The 24,121-nt window shown below is 40.4% G+C and overlaps 1 protein-coding gene across 1 annotated transcript in view; it reads right to left on the bottom strand.

The window, feature by feature from the left end:
• LOC116903301 (vomeronasal type-2 receptor 26-like) overlaps nucleotides 1-24,121 on the bottom strand; it is a 35,695-nt gene that overhangs the window by 5,466 nt on the left and 6,108 nt on the right. The window contains exons 3-5 of the mRNA XM_032905725.1: nucleotides 14,080-14,889; nucleotides 6,265-6,489; nucleotides 3,008-3,131 (exon numbers count right to left, since the gene is read on the bottom strand). Coding sequence (XP_032761616.1) covers nucleotides 3,008-3,131; nucleotides 6,265-6,489; nucleotides 14,080-14,889 — 1,159 coding nt within the window. The remainder of the gene's footprint in view (nucleotides 1-3,007; nucleotides 3,132-6,264; nucleotides 6,490-14,079; nucleotides 14,890-24,121) is intronic.

Below are 24,121 nucleotides of genomic sequence, written 5' to 3'. Positions count from 1 at the left end.
GAGTCTGTTATCAAGCAGCTGTCCCCGGTCTGGACTGACACCTGGAGTTATGTTAATGTCTGAGGGCTATGCAGAAATGCCCTACCCCTTACCAAGACTTTGTGGGAGACCTGGCCCTGGGAACATGAAAGGGGGAGAGCTGACACCATGCCTGGCCAGATGTATTACTCAGGAGTATAGGCCCTGTACACCTCTAGAGTTAAAGGAGGACCGTACACTCCACCATGAGAGACCCAGCCCTACCTCTTGTCTCTGCAATGAAGTGGATGAGGGAGTGATACCTTTCTCCCCTTTTGTCCTACACCAGATGCCACACTCAGGGGAAAGAGCCCTGCATCACCTGAGGGCAGCACAACAAAGTTGACTCTGGCCATGGGGTGTGGGACACAGCTGAGCAAGCCCCAAGGTCGTAGCATGGCAGAGTGGCCAGCACTTGACTTCCATGTAGTGACATGGATACGGGAGAGATATCTTCCTAATTGTCCCTTGCCACCTAAAGCAGGATAGCTGCCCCCAAGATCATCAGAGCAAGAAAGCTGTCCCTGCCCTCACCTGTTGCAGCACTCAGGAGAGCAGGCATTGAACCTTGCCTGGTCAGCAGAGTACAGTTGGCCCTGGATATGAGAGCTGCATGTGAGCCAGCCCCAAGGACATGACTGTGGGAGAACCAACCCTGTCTCACATCTGCTGGACAATGGTGCAACCAAGGAGAGACTTCCTCCTACCTCCCTTGTTCCTTGACATCTATGTTAGGCAGAAGAGCTGGCACTGGAAAAATGAGAGTGGGAAAACTGACCATGTCCCTCATCAGCTGCAGCATTCGGGAGAATAGGCCTTAAACATCACAGAGGCAGCAGGTTTACAGCTGGCCCTCCTAGTAGGGGTTTCTGGTAAGCTGGTACCAAAGGCATTAAAGCAGGAAAGTTGGTGGGCTAACCATCTCAGATCATTTTCAGGCCTATACTAACTGCTTTGACTTTGTGCACTCCCACATCCACCCAACTATGAACTGCTGGAGTACATGAAGGGGCTGGTCCTACATATTGAAAACTACAGGATCTCATGACACTGAACAACAGGATATCCAAGAGGAATCCCAGTGAGGTTCCAGTATTAATAGAGTAGCAGAAGCCAGGGGCTTAGAACAGACTGACAAGTCATTGCAATAAACATTGGCAAGCAAAGAATAGACACAAGGGTATACCATGGGACTCACTGTGAAACATTAAAGCTTCCACAACGAGACATTGTTGTTGTTGTTGTTGTTGTTGTTGTTGTTGTTGTTGTTGTTGTTGTTGGGGCAGGTGAAGATTGCTAGGGTAGAGCTTCGATATAAGTAGAGGGGAAGATGAGTTGTAATGGGGTGTATGATGTGAAATTCACAAAGAAGCAATATAAAGTTAATAGAAAAAAGTATAATGATCAAGAACTTGATAGTGCTTATCTGAAATCATAGTATTTAGGAAGTAGTTAGTCTGGTATACCACTACTTTGCTACCAAAAAAACAAAGGACCTCATTTTAAATCATCTTCAGTAAGTAAAGATTTCATTCAGGAGATTAAAATAGCCATAACAGAGCACCTGATTTGAAATAGACGTTATATGTGAAGTAAGGATACAGAAACCTGGTAGTGGCATTGTTGTTGTGCTCTGTCGAGGCTTTGCAATGGAATCAATTTGAGGAAGAAGTGACAGCTGGACGGTAGGAGGACAGTGGGCAGAGCATCTTTGTATATCACTCACAGCACTGCACAACACATCACTCATTCTCTGGAATCCCTCAGTGCTTGGTTGTACAGGGACCTCATGCTTAGCTTACAGTACCAAGAAACGTATAATGAGAGCTCCCACAAGAATCCAAGTAATTCTAAAGGAAAAGGATTAAATCATACGGCAAATACGTATTTACTCATAAAAGTATTTATGGAGCTTCTACTATTAATCATAGGAAGTATCTCAATCATTGATCCTAGAATCTCAGGGTATCAGTATCTCAGAATCCCAGGGTCCCAAGGTCCTAAGGTCCCAGCTTCTTGGCATCAAAGGCTCCCAGGATCCCAGAAAAGAAGTGCTGTATCTGCCATCAGTGTTACACTGATACAATGTTTTAAGCAATTCCTCTAGTTTGACAAGTCTGTAGTTTGTTTCAGCTGTCTCCAGTTTGCATGATCATAGTGATTCATATACTGAAAGTATAATTTCCTTGTGAATAAAATGTTGGTTATTAGTAATATGTATTATAAACATGAAATAAGGTCATGCTTTATAATTCATCTCATAGTTGAGGATATACAGGAAGCACTAACTTTACTCACTGCTATAGCTATAATAGAACTACTAGTGAAAAGGAGGGGTACAAAGAAAACACATTAAACTCAGTGCAGATGTGCAGAAGACCAAGCTAAGCCAGATGCAGGAGCACACTCTTGTGGTATCGGTTACCCAGGAAGCTGAGTCAGGAGGATTGCTGGAGCCAATCCAGGTAGCATAGCAAATAAAACAAACAGGTAAACAACAGGAACAAAAATGACTAAGTTGAAATCAAGATTTGGGGGTTTGTTTGTTTGTTTGTTTGTTTGTTTGTTTGTTTTTCAAGATAGGTGTTCCCTGTTCAGCCCTCTCTGTCCTGGATTTCATTCTGTAGATCAAGCTGGCCTTCAACTCAGATATCTACATACTGAGAGGTGGGGTTAAAATCTTTGCCACCTACACCCAGTAAAAACTTGTTTTAAAATATTGGGAGTTCACAACATAAATCTAACTATGTCTTCAGGTGTTGTGTTACTCACCCCTATGCTGTGGTGCATCATTTCCACATTCAGGACCATTTCTAGAAAGGTCTATATTCAGAACCATTTCTAGATATTTCAACATTCAGAACTATTTCTAGAAATGTCCACATTCAGAATCACTCCTAGAAATTTCAACATTCAGAATTATTTCTACAAATTACTACATTCAAACCATTTCTAGAAACTTCCACATTCAGAATCATTTTGTAAATACCTGTTTCATTTGCAATCTCTCCATCTGGACATGGGAGACAATCAAAACAACAGGAGGGTTTCCCTTCAACAGGTGTTTTCCTAAATCCAAGTGGACAACTTTGACTGCAAACAGAAAAAGGAGTCTGTATAGGAGACATGGAATAAGGGAAGGCTGTCAATTCATGACACTCAGTATTAGCATCCAGATGGTAAATTTCAGCAGAACATCTGTGTATTATAATAATCAAGAATTTCCATGCATTTAGAGAGTGTGAAGTCAAGTGTTGGTTTCTCTCTTTCTCTCTTCCTCTCTCTCTCTCTCTCTCTCTCTCTCTCTCTCTCTCTCTCTTTCTCTCTCTCTCTCTCACTCTCTCTCTTTGCTTTATTTTATTTCATTGACCTATTATTTTTAATTTTATATTATGTTTTTTGTACTTAATACAATATTAAAGTTTGCATATATTTTGATTATGTACTTTTCCTTCCCCAAGTCTCTCTAGATCTTCTAATACTATCAATCCACCCAAATTTAAGATCTTTTCCACAAAAAAATGAAGTCCTAAAAAACAGATAATCTAAAACCTAGAAAATAAAATACAAAAGCACAAAAAGAAAAACAAACCCACAAAACTACAATCTAATATATATAATATATGTATATATTATATATATATATAGTGGATTTTTTTTCTTGTCCTGCCTAACTACTCCTGGATATGAGACCTGTCTTAGTGTGGTTGATAAACCCATGTCTTCCATTAGAGAAAACTTCTCGGATCTCTTGAAGACCATAATATTCCCCATCACTATGCATCACACACATAGATGTTCAGGGTAAATGATTCCAACGCTAATGATATGAATGTTCATATAAATTTAAAATTTAAACACAGAAATACCTGTCACAGGATATTTAATTACACTGAACCCTGAGAATGTGGTATTTACAAAAAAGAAAATCCTGTTTCTAGTTGTGGTGTGGTTCATCCCTTAGAATACATCTTTAATCCAAATAAAGTAAGTAAATTTAGTTTGTAAAAGGAAGCACCTCTGCTTCAAAGTAATTTCTAATCAAGGGACAGACAAAGTGACAAATCAGAGAAAGACCTGACAGAATGAGTCAGATATAGGACACATCCAATTCTCATAAGAATAGAAATGACGAGGTTGGGGATTTAGCTCAGTGGTAGAGCATTTGCCTAGAAAGCACAAGGCCCTGGGTTCAGTCCTCAGCTCCAAAAAAAAGAATAGAAATAAAAGAGAGGAAAATTGATGGGGATCTAGCTTCTAGTCAAGTATTGAGGTGAGACACAATGATAGATGAAAAACAAAGGCCAATGACCTCTGGCCATTAACTCTCCCTGGTCTGAGGACCAGAAACTGATGGCATCTTGAGATTTAACTTTCTCTTGTATTCTGGGGCCAGAAGCTGATGGCTTTTGCAATTAACTTGGTTTAGCTCTTCCTAGACCAAAAGTTGATTACTTCTTGCAATATACTCCTGCTAATAGCAGGAGGGGATTAAGAACAGAAACTTAATTACTTGGGCTCTTTACCCCTTGACTCAGAAGCTTCTTGTTAGCCAGGCAAGAGACACAAATTTGATTGACTTTTCCTGAGCTAGAAAGAAAGGAAAAGAGAAAAAGTGAGAGAGTGGGAGAGGGAGAGGGGAAAGGGGAGAGGGATGGAGGGAGAGCGAGAAAGAAAGAACAAAAGAAAGAAAGAAACTCAGCCACACAGACAAACAACACACATTGGGAGAAACAGAAAGGGACCAAGCCTTTATATTTGCTTCCAGTTTTTATAGCTTTTTAGTTAAAAATTCTATACCTAAAATGTTAAGCAAAGGGGAATTACAGCATAAAAAGAGATTGTAAGTTCAAAGCAGTGTTTCATTACATGAGCTCCTTACAATTTCAAAGCAACAGTTTCATAAGACCTTGCTTTTTCATAGTAAATATCTGTGGCCTATTTTATGGATCTAAATATTTGTCCTTGATCATTAATTTATTCCAATCCTGTGTTCTTTTGTTTTGGTTTTGGTTTTGGTTTTGGTTTGCTTTGCTAGCACAAGTAGTCCATGACACATGAAGGTATACAGAGCTCTATTTGCAACTTTTATTCCATAAGGCGCTTAAGAATACTTGTATCAATTTAGTAGCTCTATAAAATCATTATCAGCAATTAGGAAATCATAAATTCATCTAAACAGCATTACTACATAAAAGCACATTATCCTATTGGTTGCACAGTATACTTACCAATAGAGTAGGTAAATGCCCAGGAAATCTTTAAGCTATGTAATAGTGACAGGAAATAGAAGCAATCATGAGTCAAAGTCTCTGGGGTCTTTGCCTCTTAGAATGTGCCCATTGTAGCCACACAAAACTGTGGGCTATCTTGAGAAAACGTACTTGCTTATCATAGTCTTTCCTAGATGTCTTCTGTCAGCAACTTAAGGGAACAGTGCATGAGGGTTGGTGACAGGGGGTGCAGTGAGTTTTGCTGGGACAGTTATACATATAGGTTGCAGAGAGAAGCTAGACACAGGTAAAGACAGAACCAGCCAGAATTTGAAAAGAAATCAAAAGATTAGAATATAATGCCAAAAATCAATATGAGGCCAAGCAGAGCAAATTCAGTCAGAAACTGAGAGAAGTCAGCTTGAACCAGCCAGTTTAAGAGAAGAGTTTGAGCAGAAATATCTGAGTTGAGTCAGCCAGTCAGAGTTCAGAAAGAAGTACAGAAGGTGAGCTTATTCAACATTAAGTGTCGAAGGCTGTAACATTCTAGGCATAGAATACACTGTAAGGAGTCTAGAAGCTACCAGAAACAGGTCTAGGTTAAGAAATAGAGGCAGTAAGCCTCAGAGATGATAATTAAAAAGGAAAATAAAAGTTATATTTACAAATACCCATTTGCAGAGACTGGTTTTGTCCACACATCTTTATTCTATTTCTTTACTGAAGGCAATTACTTCCACTAAAGCCTTAACCTCTATAATTCATCTAGATAACTGCCCAAGGTGTTGGGGTTTTTTCTTTCTAAGTAGGCTATGGGTGTACCTGGTTATTGCAAGGATAGAACATCTGAATAATTAATCAAAAATGAATCAGTTCTTCTTTCAGTGACTCTTCAGGCAGAAAGTCTGGTATTTGGCATTGGAAAGGGCAAAATGAGGGTACCTCTCAGCCTGATGGCACTCAGCAGTCCCCTCAGCCTGTTCTCTGAGGAATTCCACTCTGAGAACAGTGCTAAATTCAAAGATACTCTCACCTGATTGTGGTGTTCACCCCAAGTTATGAGTTTGTCATTTAGGGAAAAATTCTGAACACTGTAAGATTCAAAGACAAACTCGCCAACTTTCACTTGAGCTTTGGTACCGCTCTGCAGAGACTGGTAATTAAAGATGTCAAGCTTGGTTGCTGAAACTTCCTTGTTCATGACAGCCTCCTCATTGGTGCTTCTCCCAAGCTGGCCATTTTGTAAGAATGGATGAAGCTAAAAGAAAAAATAATGGTCAGAATTCGTAGTATAAGTCACTGAGATGCAAATAAACCTGGCTACTTTAACTCTTTCACTACCTCTATGCTCCTGTGGCTTCCATTATTGTTCTGTTTATCATAGAGCTAATACATGCACACAGTAGGGCTATATGTAGACATTTGCATAGTCGCATACTGTTTAGCAACACTATCACTGATTTCAAACTTGAAAAACAAACTTTTCTCAATGTCTAGATGATGAAATGCGGACTTTAGCCATCAGATCCTGTCTTTATGAAAAAGGAGAACAATTTGAATAAGGGGTTTTAACCTTTTTGCATAATAACGTTTTAGGAATAATACCTTTTTCTTTTACAACTATAAATTGGTTGTGAAAGTTCCAATTAAATAAAATTTTCAGCCTTTAAAATATAAACGTTTTAATTAAGGAAGGAGGGGAAATCAGAACGCATGTGATGTAGAAATGGAGAAAATTGTGTGATGGAAAGCTGGAAAGATGGATGGGAAAGTCAGAGAGAATAGAGTGGGGATAAGTTTTCTAAACCTGAAGATATATGAAGACGTCACATGTCAAGCTACAACATTAAAATAACTAGAAAGAAAATATAATTTTAAAAGATATTGAGCAAATATATTACAGCTTATTAAATAAAAATTCCCTGCAACAAATGGAGATATCCCCCTGTTAGTTAAAAAGCCCCCAAAAGATCCCAAGACTATGCAAGTTATGATCATTGCCCTTGCTTGCCCATAGTAACCAGATAGGAAGACCCTGTTTCTGAAGACACCACATATCAAGGCTGCAGGTCACAGTAGGGAGACTGGAACTAAGCTGAAATCTTTCACCCTGTCATCTGTTCTGGTTGTTCTGGTTGTTCTGGTTGTCTGTCTGTATAGCACTGTTCATACTGCCAGAAGCTTCATTGCAAGCAGCTGGGGAAGAAAAGTCAGCAGAAGTCTTTCCCAATTGTGGACCTTTCATTTTATAATTCCAACTTCCCAGACACAATGTACATACTAGAGTAATACTAGCACAATTGTTATGGGGATAAACAAGTGTTTACTGACTGTATTTGAAAGCTTCTTTACAAGAGGAACACATGCCAGTTACTGCAAACCTCTTCAATGTCCATGTCTGGGGAGATCAGGCACGCTATGGATGAGCCTACTACTAAGGTATATTATTGAATTGCTTCATGTGTGTTTACACACATAGAATAGTGCCATTGTCAGATTATATCAAAGAATATTCTCTTTGCCAAGAATATCAGTGCTTGAGAAAAATGACTATTAAGTGCTCATATTTAAATGGAACAGCCATGGGACTGTTCCCAAGGCACAGGAAGCATTGTGAAGGAAGGATGGAGAGAATACAAGAGCAAGATGCTCGTTAGGGAGTCCATGAAATGTTGTCTTTTAGGTGTGACATGGTCATGGAACTTATGGAACTAAGTTTGCCTGTATAGATACAGCATAAGATTCAGCCTATAAACATATTTAACCAAAGATGGGAGATGGGGATCTTGGGATCTAGCCGCTCACATGAGGACTGTTAGCAACCAAAAGATTCTGAGGGAGAGGAAGTCATTGTTGTCAAAGATACTGCCACTTTTGGGTTCCTTCTCCCCCAGTGGATAACTGCATACTCATGCCCATATCAAAGGTCCTGTGGGTCACAAATCCAGTGGGTCATGAAAAAAAGAAAAAGAGATGAAATAAGCATAGGAACTTGGTGGGAAACTGGAGTATCTGTGAGGATGGAGAGAGATAAGGGAAGGAAGAAAGTGGATGTGAACAAAAGGTATTATATACTTGTATGCTTGTGTGTAACTTTTGAAGAATACATTATTTTAATAGACCATATAGGGTAGATATAAATACAACCACAGCTAACCTTATAATTTAAACAAACAAACAAATTTCTGAAGAAATAAGTGAAAACTACCTTTTCACTAGAGAGGATTATTTACCTCTGAGATTGGATCAGCAAAATCACCCTCTGAAAGTAAAGGGGAAATGAGTATGATCTGATATAAAAATACACAGGAGAAAAATTGTTCTCATGTCCCAGCTTTGTAGGAATGTTAAAGGAAACATTCAAAGAAAGGGAAAATTATATAAGCTAGAAAAATGAAACTGACACTTCCAGTTTCCATCTGTGCCTGGGAGCTGACCCTGTGCTATAGTCCTCCACACCCCAGAGAAAGTTTGTTACCCAGGAGTGTTGACACACCCAAGCTCATAGGTGAGACCACTGCTACAGACTGAATCCTATACCTTGTCCAGGTGGGACCTGGCCAGACCCACTGGACTCATCAACCACAGCACAGCCAGGGACACAATCCTTCTGATTCCATCCGTCCCTGAATGTTGACCCTGTACCACAGCCCTCTGCACCCAAATCACACCCAGAAAAGTTTAACTTTTTGGGACAGTTTTAGACGTGCAGGCTTTCTAGAGGAAGTGTGTCACTGGGGGTTGGGCTTCGAGAGTATAGAGACTTTTCAGTATACTCTCTTTTCCTTGTCTCATGGTTGAAATATGGTCTCCTTCCCCTGTTACCATGATTGATTCTTGTTGCCATGCCTCCTTGCCATGATGAACCCTTATCCTCCTGGAACTGCAAGCCAAATCCTTTCTCCTGAGCGTACTTAGGCATGGTGTTTTGTCACAGCAACAGGAAAATGAAAGTAATTAATATAGTGTCTATCAATTAATGGATGTGTTAAAAATTGATGTAAACAGTGTAATTATATCCATTTATAAAGATTAATGAAGTTGTGCCATTTATGGGGAAATTGGTCCAAAGAAAATATATTAGGCAAAATCAGACTCAGAAAGTCACATTTCAGTTTTCTCTCATTTATAAAGTTTATGGCTTTTATGATTCACAAAATTACACTCACACAGCAATACACACACATGTGCACATACATACACACACACATGCACACACATTTGAACACACACACAAATGTGTGCATACACACATACATACAAATGGAAGACTCAGTACTAAAGTCAGAACTGTTTACGAAACAAATGTAACACAAGTGGTGTATTAGTTACTGTTCTGTTGCTGGGATAAAGCACTATGGCCCAAGCAACTGACAGAAGGAAGAGTTTATTTGGGCCTATGGTTCCAGAGGGATTATAGTCTATCATGGTGAGGGGCATGGCAGCAGGCACATGTAATGGCATAGTTAGCTGAATGGTTACATTCTCACCTGCAAGATGAGAAGGTGGCCATGAAGTAAGACGAAGATATATAAATGCCAAAACCCTTCTGCACTGATGTCTTTCCTCTAGGAAAACTGAATCATCCAAATTTCCCTAGACAAATGGCATGGGAAACTATTGGTCAAATCCTAAGCCTGTGAAGGACATTTCTCATTCAAACCAGCACATCTCTACAGGGAGTAGAAAGTGGAGTGAAGGAGTTAAGGGGAAACATAGTCAAACTAATATTACATACACTTGAACGTAATTATCTTTATGAAGCCCAACATAATGTATAATAAATATGTCAATAAGAACAATAAAACAATATTTCTAATTATTTTGCTAATTGGAAACTAATTTAACCAAGAAGAAAAAGTGTTCCTATGGTAAAACATGTCAGAGATTGATGAAAGAGATTGAGAGATACAGAAAGGTAACAGCCTCAAGGATCAGAAGAGTTTATATTGTTTAAAATAGTTTATTATGCAAAATGTTTCACAGACTAGGGAAGTTTCTATGAAAATTTAATACTAACAAGGCCTAAATTCCCCTAGGGAGGGGAGCCATAACAAAGTCACACTCCTTTTGCAAACTTGATCGAGAAGAAGACAAGCAAAGAACTGCATTTCCCATTCCAAATAGTTTTATCAAATTACAGCAGTACAGACATGGCCTATGACGTGGCCTATAACATGCACACATCACAGAAGAGCTGAACAGAATCCAGAAAACAACAGAATACATGAGACACCAAGAACAAGCAAAGGGTGAAATGTATTCTCTTCCACAAAAGCTGTTGTCAAAAGTGGATGAGAAACTGCAGTTGGATTTTTGTCTGTTTCATATACCAAATAAGGTAAATACAGATTAAAAACCTCAGAATAAAAAACTACTAGAGTAAAACAGAGGGAAGTCCATCACTATCTGTTATGGAAAAGAAAGAAAGAATGAAAGGAAGGAAGAAAGGAAGGAAGGGAGGAAGGAAGGAAGAAAGGAAAGAAGGAAGGAAGGAAGGAAAGAAGGAAAGAAGGAAGGAAGGAAGGAGAGCAGCCTGTTCCGAAGCACCCCAGTGGTCACTCTCTCACTACTTCCAGCTCTGGTGGGTCATAAAAATTAGTACTAACTTATCTCAGCGGCTCCACACTGGCCCTCATGGTACTTTCTAACCCAGACAATCTGCAAGCTGTTCTAGCATGGCACCTTGCCACACTGCTTTGCTTTCACTCACAGTTCCCTTGGCGGGTTGTTATCACACCAGGCATACATAACTCAATATTCTGTGGTGGGTTTGGTGAGTCCTGCCACCACACCTTCTCTTGAACTCAATTAAGTCACCACATGAAAGAACATACCACACAATAACCTCTGATCCAATTGATAAGATATAATTTACCCATCTACACAGCACAAAATCCTGTACACACCCATCCCTTAAAAGCATTCATGAGCTGGAGAGATGGCTCAGTAGTTAAGAGCACTGACTGCTCTTCCAGAGGTCCTGAGTTCAAAGCCCAGCAAAAAGCCCATGGTGGCTCACAAACATCTGTAATGAGATCTGATGCCCTCTTCTGATGTGTCTAAAAACAGCAACAGTGTGCTTAAATATAATAAATAAATCTTTAAAATACATTCATAATAACCTGTATCTATGCACAGGGAAGAATTTTAACATCTGCTGCCATGTTCTCCCAGTTCCTCTCATGCTTCTCCCACTCCTACTAAAATCTCTACCCGAGGACCCAGCTACACCTCCCCTGAGCATATACCCAAAAATGCTCCAACATATAACAAGGACACATGCTCCACTATGTTCACAGCAACCTTATAATGACCCAGATGTCCCTCAACAGAGGAATGGATACAGAAAATATGGTACATCTACACAATGGAATATTACTCAGCTATCAAAACAATGACTTTATGGAATTCATAGGCAAATGGATGGAACTAGAAAATATCATCCTGAGTGAGGTAACCCAATCACCAAAAACACATGGTATGCACTCACTGATAAGTGGATATTAGTCTGAAGCTTGGATTACCCAAGATACAATCCACAAACCACATGAAGCTCAAGAAGAAGGACAGGATCAAAAAAGTGTGGATGTTTCAGTACTTCTTAAAATGGGAACAAAAATATTCACAGGAGGAAATAAGGAGACAAAGTTTGGAGCAAGAGACTGAAGGAAATGATCATCCAGAGACTGCCCTACCTGGGGATCTAGCCCATATATATAGACACCAAACCCAAACAATATTGCTGATGCCAAGAAGTGCATGCTGACAGGAGCCTGATATAGCTGTCTTCTAAAAAGCTCTGCCAGAACATGACAAATACAGACGTGAATGCTAGCAGCTGAACATTAAACTAAGAACAGAGTCCTCATTGGAGGAATTAGAGAAAGGACTAAAGGAGCTGAAGGAGCTTGCAACCCCAAAAGAACAATACCAACCAACCAGAGCTCCCAGAGACTAAACCACCAGCCAAAGATTATACATGGACTGACCCATGGCTCCAGTTGCATATGTAGCAGAGGATAGCCTTGTTGGGTAACAATGGGAGGAAAAGCCCTTGATCCTGCCAAGGCTGGACCTCTCCCAGTGTAGGGAAATGTCAGGGTGGGGAAGCAGAAAGGGGTGCATTGTTGAGGAAGGGGAACAATCGCATAGAAGAAGGGGGAGAGGGATGAGATAGGGTGTTTATGGATGGGAAACTGGGAAAGGGGATAACATTTGAAATGTAAATTTAAAAATCCAAAAAAATTCAATAATTAATAAATCCTTTATTTATTATTTTTTATTTATTAATTTTTTAAAAGAAAGAAAATGGGGAAAAGAGAAACATCTGTTCCCACCTTCCTTCCTTCTTGCCCAATGACAGGCCTTGTTTTGTCTTGTCTGCTTTCACCCGCATAATGACATCAACCTACAGATGTCCTTGTTCCTGATGATGATATTTTCAAAAGGACATCAGAAACAGTCAATGAAAGCTAAGAAAAACTCTCCTAAAAAAGAAAGCTTCTGCACAGCAAAAGCAAACAACCAGCCGTGTAAGAGGACAATTCTTGGAATGGAAGATGTCTCCAAACAAGATACCTGATGAAGGGTTATTATCCCCAGAGCATAGGTAACTAATGAAAGTATTTAGGCAAAATTTAAAATCAGGAAAGGCGTCTGTTAGACTTTACTTTTGTCAAGAAAGGGATACATATGGTACTAAAGTGTGTGGAAAGACATTTCACATCACTGATCTCAGAGGAAGGCAAATGAAGCTCACCGTGAGCTATGCCTCTTTCTATGTGTTAGGATGCCTGATATAAACATTCAAACACGTAAAAGATGTCTGTGATCTAGAGAGATAATTAGCCCTTAGTTTAGTAATAGCCTCTCACTCTAGGGTGAGAAACTCTAATTAAATTCAGAGGATCCACCAACAAAAAGAGGTCATGAGAGTGAGACAGGGCTGGTTGGCTCCAGCAGAGGAGGGAGGGACAGGGAATGCAATGGGGCGGGGGAGGGGGTAGAAAATGCCCAACATTCATTATTTAAATGTTTGAAAGTACCAAATAATAATAAGCAAATTTAAACAATCTCAAAAAAATAAAGTGTTAACAACAATGTAGAGTAAAGGACTCTGGCACACAGAAATATGAAAGGTTTGAAAAGATAAGCAGGCACAGGGGGATAAACCTGTGGAAAGTTGATATATTGTGTCAGTACCATGGCATTCAAGCCAGCTTCATTTTAAAGAACCTGTTTTTATTTCAGTTTGGTTTGGAATTTGATTTTTAAGACTAGGTCTGTCTAGGTAGTCCAGGATGATTTCAAACTCCTGATCCTTCTGCCTCAGCCTCTGAGAGGCTGGAGAACATAAAAGCTATTTGTTCTTCTAGAATCTGTTTATCAAAACAAAACAAGCTATTGTCATCGAATGTAGCTAAAATCCCTAAAAATATGCCATATTTATACGTTTACAATTCACTTGAGTTGTATATTATAATTACTTCACGTATTAAAAGCAATTATAAAATGCACATGGCAATTAAATGGCATAAATATTATTGTTTGTGCATAAAATTAAAATAACCATTCTTCAGCACTGAGAATGTGTCGTTTTCTGATAGAAATGTTAGTTCAACTTTAACTACAATGTGCTTTTTATTTTTTCTCTAACACTATTTCTCTATGCTACAATATGCTACTGAAATAAACATGAATACTTTGAGGAATGACATAGTAGCATAAAGAAATATGTTAGCATAAGAAATATTTCTCTAACACTATGAAAAATCATGAATCAAAATGCAGAACTTACAAGCCAGGGCTCAACACTCTAGGGAAACACAAGACCAGTTATTGCTACCTTCCATAGATGAGGTGCCTTAGATACATCTTTATTGAGAGAGTTTTCTTCCAGTTTGAATGATAGCTCCTCGTGGAGTGCCTGGGCAATGGCATATACAGCATCATGGATTTTGTAGCTGGAGGGTGAGGTATTCATATCCCAAACATGCAGAAGTCGTGTGCTCAGGTTGCCATTTTGCTCACATTGACTTAGTTCCCTGATTCCATATAGATAAGTATATGGACATTCAAATAAGATCGACCACACATCCTGGATAAAGATATCTTGAGGGTATTTCCTAGGTTGGACACTTCTGAGAAAATCTTTGAATCCCAGAATTTCATCTGTGTGAACAGAAAATGATAATCCTCCACCAAAATATGTATAACCTAGATTTTGTTGAAAGGGTAATGTGGTGATATCCCAATCAGAAGTTGTGATCCAGACGTTACCAAAAGGGGTGTTGCAAAAGATGTTATAGGCAAATCTCAGAAGAGAATATGTGTCACCAAATGCAACAATAACACGGGTCAAGGTGAATCTTTCTATAAAAAGTCCCCTGTTTACTGTGTCCTTAGCAGGAAATTCTGGAACCTTTTCTGCAAATGCAACACAAAGTCCATGGTTGTTCATCTCCTCTGTGATGTCCCTAAGGAAGAGTTCTCCCCTCACATCATCTGGAACCACCAGGCCAACCCAGACCCAAGTGAAGTATAGCAGCAGTTGAATAATTCCCTGATAGAGAGCTGTGGTGTGCACAGGAAACTGGTAAGGAGACTGGAACTGGACTCTGGTCCCAAGACTCTGGTCAAAGGGAGCATAACTGATCTAAATAGAAAGAAAGTTACTACTTAAGACAATTATTTTTATTCTCAAATGATTTAGTTTATCTTTTCTGTTTATGCACTCTAGGAGAAATTAAATAGCTAAATAAATTTGCTAAAAATATCATCCATGACTTTCTTCTCACTGCTCACACAAGATATATCTTTTTTCTTTGCACTATTATAGAACATATCAAACACGGCCACAGAGTGTCTATCTCCTTCTTTCAGTTCAGGTAATACCAGTCAAACGAGAGCATTTGCAAATCTGTAACTTCCCTTACCAAAACTTCCATCTTCCTGATAATAGAATTGGAGGAACATTAACACTAAGGCCTTTTTACTTGAAATCACAAATCTATAACTAATTGACCAATAAAGAGGAATCTAAGAAGCATTGTGAAACCCACTAGTGAAGTTCCAATGTCTTTTGTCTTTCTGTAATGTTTCATCCATAGTCAACTATCCTAAAATACACTTGCTTGGGATAGAAAACTTACTTATCTACCTCAACAATTATAAAGTCTCTCCTTTAACAGCACACTCTATCATATTGCTATCCTTCTTACCAAAAAACTTCAGTTGAAATGTCTACACTGTCATTCCTATGCACTTTAGGGCATTCCTTCTGGGGTTGGGAGTAGACTTGAACATTAATTACCTAATCTGCTATGTCAAATGACAAATTATCAAATTCACTTCACTTAATCCAATATTGGCATGAAATAATCCTTTTTCTTAAAATGTGCTCTTTAATGAGTTCCAAGATTCTTTCTTTAGTCAAGGAACATATTTCCAAGGTGTGGCCAACACTATCAGTCTGCCTTACTGAATCTTCTATCTCTGTCTACACTAGTGTTATCAGAATATCCTGGTGTCTCATGGCTCAGATTGGGACTTGTTCTCCTTTCCACATAAATTCCCTCAATTATCTCCTAAAATCAGATGCCCACTGGTTTATGCCTCAATCCCAGCTCACACCCTGGCTCCATTCACTGCCTTTTCACCAGGCATCTGAATTTGAATGTTTAGTAAACATTTCATTTATTGAATCCAAAATCATGACAACTGAAAACAGACACTCAATCCATGTTAATTGACTTGGCAAGAAGTATGGGTGGGGAGAAGGAGGAGGAAATAAGAAATAAGAAATCACAAAATGAAATGAATGTGAATATTTTGAGGAAGGAAACAGTAGCATAAAGAAATACTCGATATTAATAAATGGACAAAAGTAAGCAATTTAAATAGATGACACATGATGATATATTTTATATCAATAAACTTTGATAATGTGTTCATTAGTCCCATGAAAAGTAATTAATAAATAAAATATAATTTGAATTATGTTTTATTAATTAACATTAAAATGTTCATACAACATATTTCTAAAAATCTGAATGAAGTACTTTTAGCCCATAATAAAAAAAAATGCTTGAAGTGTAACAAATCACATCCAAAAGATAAGCAAGGGTCTGTAGTGGAGAGAGAACCGTTTTCCTGCAGATAGGACAAACCCAAGGTTCTCTCAGGTCTCCAAACTAGGTGTTGCTCTCAGGAAGACAGATATTACTCCAGGGAGATGGGCTGACAAAGCAGAAGAGCTATAGGTTGTCACTTCCTGTGACTCAGAAGGCTTTGGCAGGCTGTCCTCTCAGGAGAAATCTGATGATCTAATACTGATCTACTGTGGGGTGCTCAGAATGGGGAGGAACAGCACCTCACAGAGTCTGTAGGCACCTGAATAGGCATGGATGAGGCTGCCTCAGGAGACAGGTGTGGAAATGGAAGGTCACAATGGCAACAAACTGAAGAGTTAAGTAGGAGGAGGTTTGGCTCAGACAGTTTATAGAGGGAGGATTTAGTTCGTTGTCTTGCTGAGTAGAAGCTTACCTCAACATCAGGAGATAACTGTGGAGTTTGAAAGGCCAAAGACTGAGGGGACTGAAGAACAGAGTATAATGGTATACATGTATGAAGGTGCCATGATAAATCCAATATTTTGTACACTAAAGATAGAAATAGAAATAAATAGATGTAGGTGGAGATACATAGATATAGATGATTAGAGGGATACAGCTATAGAGACATAAATATAGAGATCATGAGGCGGGAAGGTAGCTCCTTGCTTGCTCTGCAAGCACGAAGACCTGCATTAGAATCCTCAGCATCCCCATAACAAGTCAGACATAACTGCTTTTGTCAGTATAGAAATAGTTAAATCCCAAGAGCTTGCTGACTAGCCAGTTCAAAATCTCAAGCTTGTGAAATCAGGGTCTTCAGTGAAAGATCCCAATTCAAGGTTGCAGTGTACAAAGTGATAGAGGAAGACTCTCTGGCCTCCATGTGTGGGTGTATTAACATACCTACCTGCATAGTCTTATGATTCGTTTGCAAGTGTAACAAACCAAACACACACCACATGTTTCACATACCACATACACACACACACACACACACGCATGCATGCACATACATGTGCAAGCACACACATATTCATATACACACACTGAGAAATAGAGTGAAAGGGAGTGAAAGAGAGCGAGAAAGAGAGAAAACCACTGTGCACCTCCATGAGCTCATAATTCCTCTGTACTAGAAATCAAAGAGAATAAGAAAAGTGAAATGAGAGAAGATATCAGAGATGCTCTGTTGTATAGAGTGACCAATAATCACAAACAGAGCTCACATAAGCAGGTAGCTGCAATACAAGAATCAATTCTGATTCTAAATAGAACTTAGCAACCAAGCATTTAGTGGATAAATCTTAAAATGTGGAAGAAAGATTCTGACAAAACAAAACATCCAAATAAAGTTGCTGAAAGTTAAAATGCAAGTCAGTCAAATGAAAACCACCACTGAACAAACTTTGTAAATTTTCTTCAACTCAAGGATGCACTCTGGAAAATGTGAAAATGAATCAAGAAAGATCTGGACTTAGCACACAGAGTACCCAACACGTGGAAATATTGGAGAACAGACACACAGTACTCAGGCTGTCAAAGAGAAGAAATGGAAAGAAAGGATTATCTGTCTTATGTAAAGTTGGAATAATTTTCATATGTTAGGGATTCATTTACATATACTAGAATGATTTACTTATTCTACACAGAAAAAACTCAAACAAAAATTCCAACGTGATAAGGAAAGAAAACATGTATAAAACCTGGTCAGCAGCACAGAACTGCCAGCCCCACAATTCAGGCTTAAGCTGTGTGCAAGAGAATTACTAAAAGAAATGAAAAAAAATGTTTCACGATGTTATGACTATATTGAAGTTGTTGTGTTAGACCATGTGCATAACTATCAGTGGACACAGTCATCCCTCTGGCCACAGGTTGAATAGCAAAATTTGTACTTCAGCTATAAAAAATGAGGACATCATGAATTTTGTAGACAAATGGATGGAAGTAGAAAATATCAACCTGGGTAAGGTAACCCAGACCCAAAAGAACATACCAAAAAATATTTACTCACTGATAAGTGGATATTAGCCAAAAAAGTACAAAATACCCATGATACAACCCATAAGAAATTTAAAAAGAAGGAAGACCCAAGTGAGGATACTTCAATCCCACTTAGAAGGAAAAGCACAATATTCATGGGAGGCAGAGGGAGGGATGAACCTGGGTAGAAAAGGGAAAGTGAAAAGGAGAGCAGGATCAGGTGTGTGTGGAGGAAACAAGAGAGAAGACCAAAGAGCGAGGAGAACGAATGGAAATATGGAACTTCGGGTGTTAGAGGGCAGGGAAACCCTCTAGAATGTTCCAGAGACCTGAGATGTCAATGGAGATGAACTTAGGAGAAATGCCAAACAGTGGGGAGATAGACCCTGAAGAGATGACCACCGGTAGATAGACAGGGCTTCCAGTAGAAAGATGGGGTCACTGAACTACCCTCAAACTTTTTAACCCAGAGTTGAACTTGTCTAAAAGAAAGCAGGGACAAAAATGGAGCAAGAGACTGAAGGGAAGTCCATCCAGAGATTGGCCCACCTTGGAATCCATTCTAGGGCTGGCAACCAAACACTGACACTATTACTGATGCCATGTTGTACATGCAGACAGGAGCCTATCATGGCTGTCCTATGAGAGGCTCTGACAGCACCTGACCTAGACAGATGTAGATACTTACAGCCAACCACTAGACTGAGCACAGGGACCACAATGGAAGAGTTAGGGAAAGGACTGAAGGAGCTGAAGTAGATAGCAGCCCCATAGGAAGAACAAGACTATCAAGTAATGGGATCTTCAGAGCTCCCAGAACTAAACTACCAACAAAGAGTGTACATGGGTTGAGTCCATGGGTCCCGCTACTTAGGAAGCAGAGGACTGACTTATTGGGCATCAGTGGAAGTGGAGATGCTGGGTCCTGTGGAGGCTTGTGGCCCCAGTGAAGGGGGATACTGAAGGAGTGTGACTAGAGTGAGTGGGTGAGCAACCTCTTTGAAGCAATGAGGAGGGGGAATATGATGGGGGTTTGCAGAGGGGAGATCTGGAAGGGGGACAAATTTGAAATGCAAGTTTCAATTTTAAAAATTTACTTATAAAATCTCATAAAATAAAAATCTGATCAGTATGAGTGTGCGTGCCTTTTATCCCAGCCCTGAGAAGCAAAGGTAGGAGGATCTCTATAAGGCTATCCTGGTCTACATAGAATATTCAATACCAGGCATGTCGGCATGGGAAGAACATGTCTTAAAAATGAACAAATAGGTAAAAATTAAAAATAAGAAATGTATCTGCCAAGCAACCAGAGCTTCCAGGGACTAAGCCACTACCTAAAGACTATACATGGACTGACCCTGGACTCTGACCTCATAGGTAGCAATGAATATCCTAGTAAGAGCACCAGTGGAAGGGCCCCTGGGTCCTGCTAAGACTGAACCCCCAGTGAACTAGACTGTTGGGGGGGGAGGGTGGGGAGGGAACACCCATAGGAAGGGGAGGGGAGGGGATGTTTGCCCGGAAACCGGAAAGGGAATAACACTTTCGAAATGTATATAAGAGACTTCCCCACGTCGCGGCTGCGGGGAGCAACAAGCGGCAGCACGTGAGTGTGGGGCTCGCGCCGAGGGGCGCGCGCTTTTCACCGCGGCCACGCTGGGAGTGTGGGCTCCAGAAGTGGCCGGCCAGGCGCTGGCTAGCGAGCTGGCCACCACCAGGTGGCCGTAGGGAAGGACAGAGATACCTGATTCTGCATCCTACCTGAAGGTGGAGACCGACCAGAGAGAGCCTGGGAAGCCTGGGGAACCTTCCCGACCTGTGGGTTAAGTGTTCAGAACCGCTGTGCTCAGGCTGCATATACAAACTCATCTTGGAAAGTCGCCTGCTGCAAAGGAATGTCTCATTGAACTTGCACAAAGCCAGCAAAAGGTCACATGAGCACTGCGTCTGAGACACCGCACCTGAAGGGACCGACCGGATAAACAGTTCTCTGCACCCAAATCCCGTGGGAGGGAGAGCTAAACCTTCAGAGAGGCAGACACGCCTGGGAAACCAGAAGAGACTGCACGCTGCACACAGTACTGACCCCAGAGGAAAACAAAAGCTATCTGGAACCCTGGTTCACCAAACCTCCAGAAGGGGCGGGCAGATCTTCCTGGCTACTGAGGCGTGGAGAGCTCAGGCAACACCCCGCAAACTTGAGCCTGGGGGGACCACAGGTAAGACAAACTTTTTCTGCATTGCCTGGTGATCTCGGTCACACAGAGGCGGAGTTCCTCTGGGGCCGGACACTTCCGTGTTTGGCCAGACTCGGACCAGCGGAGGATCCCTGCCTTCAGCAGCTCTCTGCTCCCAGGCCCCCTGGAGGGGAGTTCTTGCAGCCTGGTCGGGCGGGCTCTCCTGAGGCAGCAGAGCGGGAGGAGACCACCAAGGCTGCCCACCCCTGCCCACATCCCTGGCCCAGGAGGAAACTGTATACTGCCCTCTGGGTACCCGTGGAGGAGGGCCCAGGAGCAGCAGATCCACTGCCTGAGACACCTGAAGGGACCGACCGGATAAACAGTTCTCTGCACCCAAATCCCGTGGGAGGGAGAGCTAAACCTTCAGAGAGGCGGACACGCCTGGGAAACCAGAAGAGACTGCACGCTGCACACAGTACTGACCCCAGAGGAAAACAAAAGCTATCTGGAACCCTGGTGCACCAAACCTCCCAGAAGGGGCGGCGCAGATCTTCCTGGCTGCTGAGGCCGTGGAGAGCTCATAGGCAACACCCCGCAAGCAAACTTGAGCCTGGGGACCACAGGTAAGACAAACTTTTCTGCTACAAACGACTTGCCTGGTGAACTCAAGACACAGGCTCACAGGAACAGCTGAAGACCTGTAGAGAAGAAAAACTACGCGCCCGAAAGCAGAACACTCTGTCCCCATAACTGGCTGAAAGAAAACAGGAAAACAGGTCTACAACACTCCTGAAACACAGGCTTATAAGACAGTCTAGCCACTGTCAGAAATAGCAGAACAAAGTAACACTAGAGATAATCTGATGGCGAGAGGCAAGCGCAGGAACCCAAGCAACAGAAACCAAGACTACATGGCACCATCGGAGCCCAATTCTCCCACCAAAGCAAACACAGAATATCCAAACACACCAGAAAAGCAAGATCTAGTCTCAAAATCATATTTGATCATGATGTTGGAGGACTTCAAGAAAGACATGAAGAACTCCCTTAGAGAAACACAGGAAAACATAAACAAACAAGTAGAAGCCTACAGAGAGGAATCGCAAAAACTACTAAAAGAATTCCAGGAAAACATAAATAAACAAGTAGAAGCCCATAGAGAGGAGTCACAAAATCCCTGAAAGAATTCAGGAAAACACAATCAAACAGTTGAAGGAATTAAAATGGAAATAGAAGCAATCAAGAAAGAACACATGAAACAACCCTGGATATAGAAAACCAAAAGAAGAGACAAGGAGCTGTGGGCTACAAGCATCACCAACAGAATACAAGAGATGGAAGAGAGAATCTCAGGAGCAGAAGATTCCATAGAAATCATTGACTCAACTGTCAAAGATAATGTAAAGCAGAAAAAGCTACTGGTCCAAAACATACAGGAAATCCAGGACTCAATGAGAAGATCAAACCTAAGGATAATAGGTATAGAAGAGAGTGAAGACTCCCAGCTCAAAGGACCAGTAAATATCTTCAACAAAATCATAGAAGAAAACTTCCTAACCTAAAAAAAGAGATACCCATAGGCATACAAGAAGCCTACAGAACTCCAAATAGATTGGACCAGAAAAGAAACACCTCCGTCACATAATAATCAAAACACCAAACGCACAAAATAAAGAAAGAATATTAAAAGCAGTAAAGGAAAAAGGTCAAGTAACATATAAAGGCAGACCTATCAGAATCACACCAGACTTTTCGCCAGAAACTATGAAGGCCAGAAGATCCTGGACTGATGTCATACAGACCCTAAGAGAACACAAATGCCAGACCAGGTTACTGTATCCTGCAAAACTCTCAATCAACATAGATGGAGAAACCAAGATATTCCATGACAAAACCAAATTTACACAATATCTTTCTACAAATCCAGCACTACAAAGGATAATAAATGGTAAAGCCCAACATAAGGAGGCAAGCTATACCCTAGAAGAAGCAAGAAACTAATCGTCTTGGCAACAAAACAAAGAGAAGAAAAGCACAAAAACATAACCTCACATCCAAATATGAATACAACAGGAAGCAATAATCACTATTCCTTAATATCTCTCAACATCAATGGCCTCAACTCCCCAATAAAAAGACATAGATTAACAAACTGGATACGCAACGAGGACCCTGCATTCTGCTGCCTACAGGAAACACACCTCAGTGACAAAGACAGACACTACCTCAGAGTGAAAGGCTGGGAAACAACTTTCCAAGCAAATGGTCGGAAGAAGCAAGCTGGAGTAGCCATTCTAATATCAAATAAAGTCAATTTTCAACTAAAAGTCATCAAAAAAGGTAAGGAAGGACACTTCATATTCATCAAAGGAAAAATCCACCAAGATGAACTCTCAATCCTAAATATCTATGCCCCAAATACAAGGGCACCTACATACGTAAAAGAAACCTTACTAAAGCTCAAAACACACATTGAACCTCACACAATAATAGTAGGAGATTTCAACACCCCACTCTCATCAATGGACAGATCATGGAAACAGAAATTAAACAGAGACGTAGAAAGACTAAGAGAAGTCATGAGCCAAATGGACTTAACAGATATTTATAGAACATTCTATCCTAAAGCAAAAGGATATACCTTCTTCTCAGCTCCTCATGGTACTTTCTCCAAAATTGACCACATAATTGGTCAAAAAATGGGCCTCAACAGGTACAGAAAGATAGAAATAATCCCATGCGTGCTATCGGACCACCACGGCCCCAAAACTGGTCTTCAATAACAATAAGGGAAGAATGCCCACATATCGTGGAAATTGAACAATGCTCTACTCAATGATAACCTGGTCAAGGAAGAAATAAAGAAAGAAATTAAAGACTTTTAGAATTTAATGAAAATGAAGATACAACATACCCAAACTTATGGGACACAATGAAAGCTGTGCTAAGAGGAAAACTCATAGCGCTGAGTGCCTGCAGAAAGAAACAGGAAAGAGCATATGTCAGCAGCTTGACAGCACACCTAAAAGCTCTAGAACAAAAAGAAGCAAATACACCCAGGAGGAGTAGAAGGCAGGAAATAATCAAACTCAGAGCCGAAATCAACCAAGTAGAAACAAAAAGGACCATAGAAAGAATCAACAGAACCAAAAGTTGGTTCTTTGAGAAAATCAACAAGATAGATAAACCCTTAGCCAGACTAACGAGAGGACACAGAGAGTGTGTCCAAATTAACAAAATCAGAAATGAAAAGGGAGACATAACTACAGATTCAGAGGAAATTCAAAAAAATCATCAGATCTTACTATAAAAAGCCTATATTCAACAAAACTTGAAAATCTGCAGGAAATGGACAATTTCCAGACAGATACCAAAATACCGGTTAAATCAGGAACAGATAAACCAGTTAAACAACCCCATAACTCTAAGGAAATAGAAGAAGTCATTAAAGGTCTCCCAACCAAAAAGAGCCCAGGTCCAGACGGGTTTAGTGCAGAATTCTATCAGACCTTCATAGAAGACCTCGTACCAATATTATCCAAACTATTCCACAAAATTGAAACAGATGGAGCACTACCGAATTCCTTCTATGAAGCCACAATTACTCTTA

This window comes from Rattus rattus, chromosome 6, assembly GCF_011064425.1.
Source record: "Rattus rattus isolate New Zealand chromosome 6, Rrattus_CSIRO_v1, whole genome shotgun sequence".
NCBI classification, from domain to species: Eukaryota; Metazoa; Chordata; class Mammalia; order Rodentia; family Muridae; genus Rattus; species Rattus rattus.
Note: the sequence above shows the minus strand (reverse complement) of the source record. Positions and strands in the feature narration are given on the sequence as shown.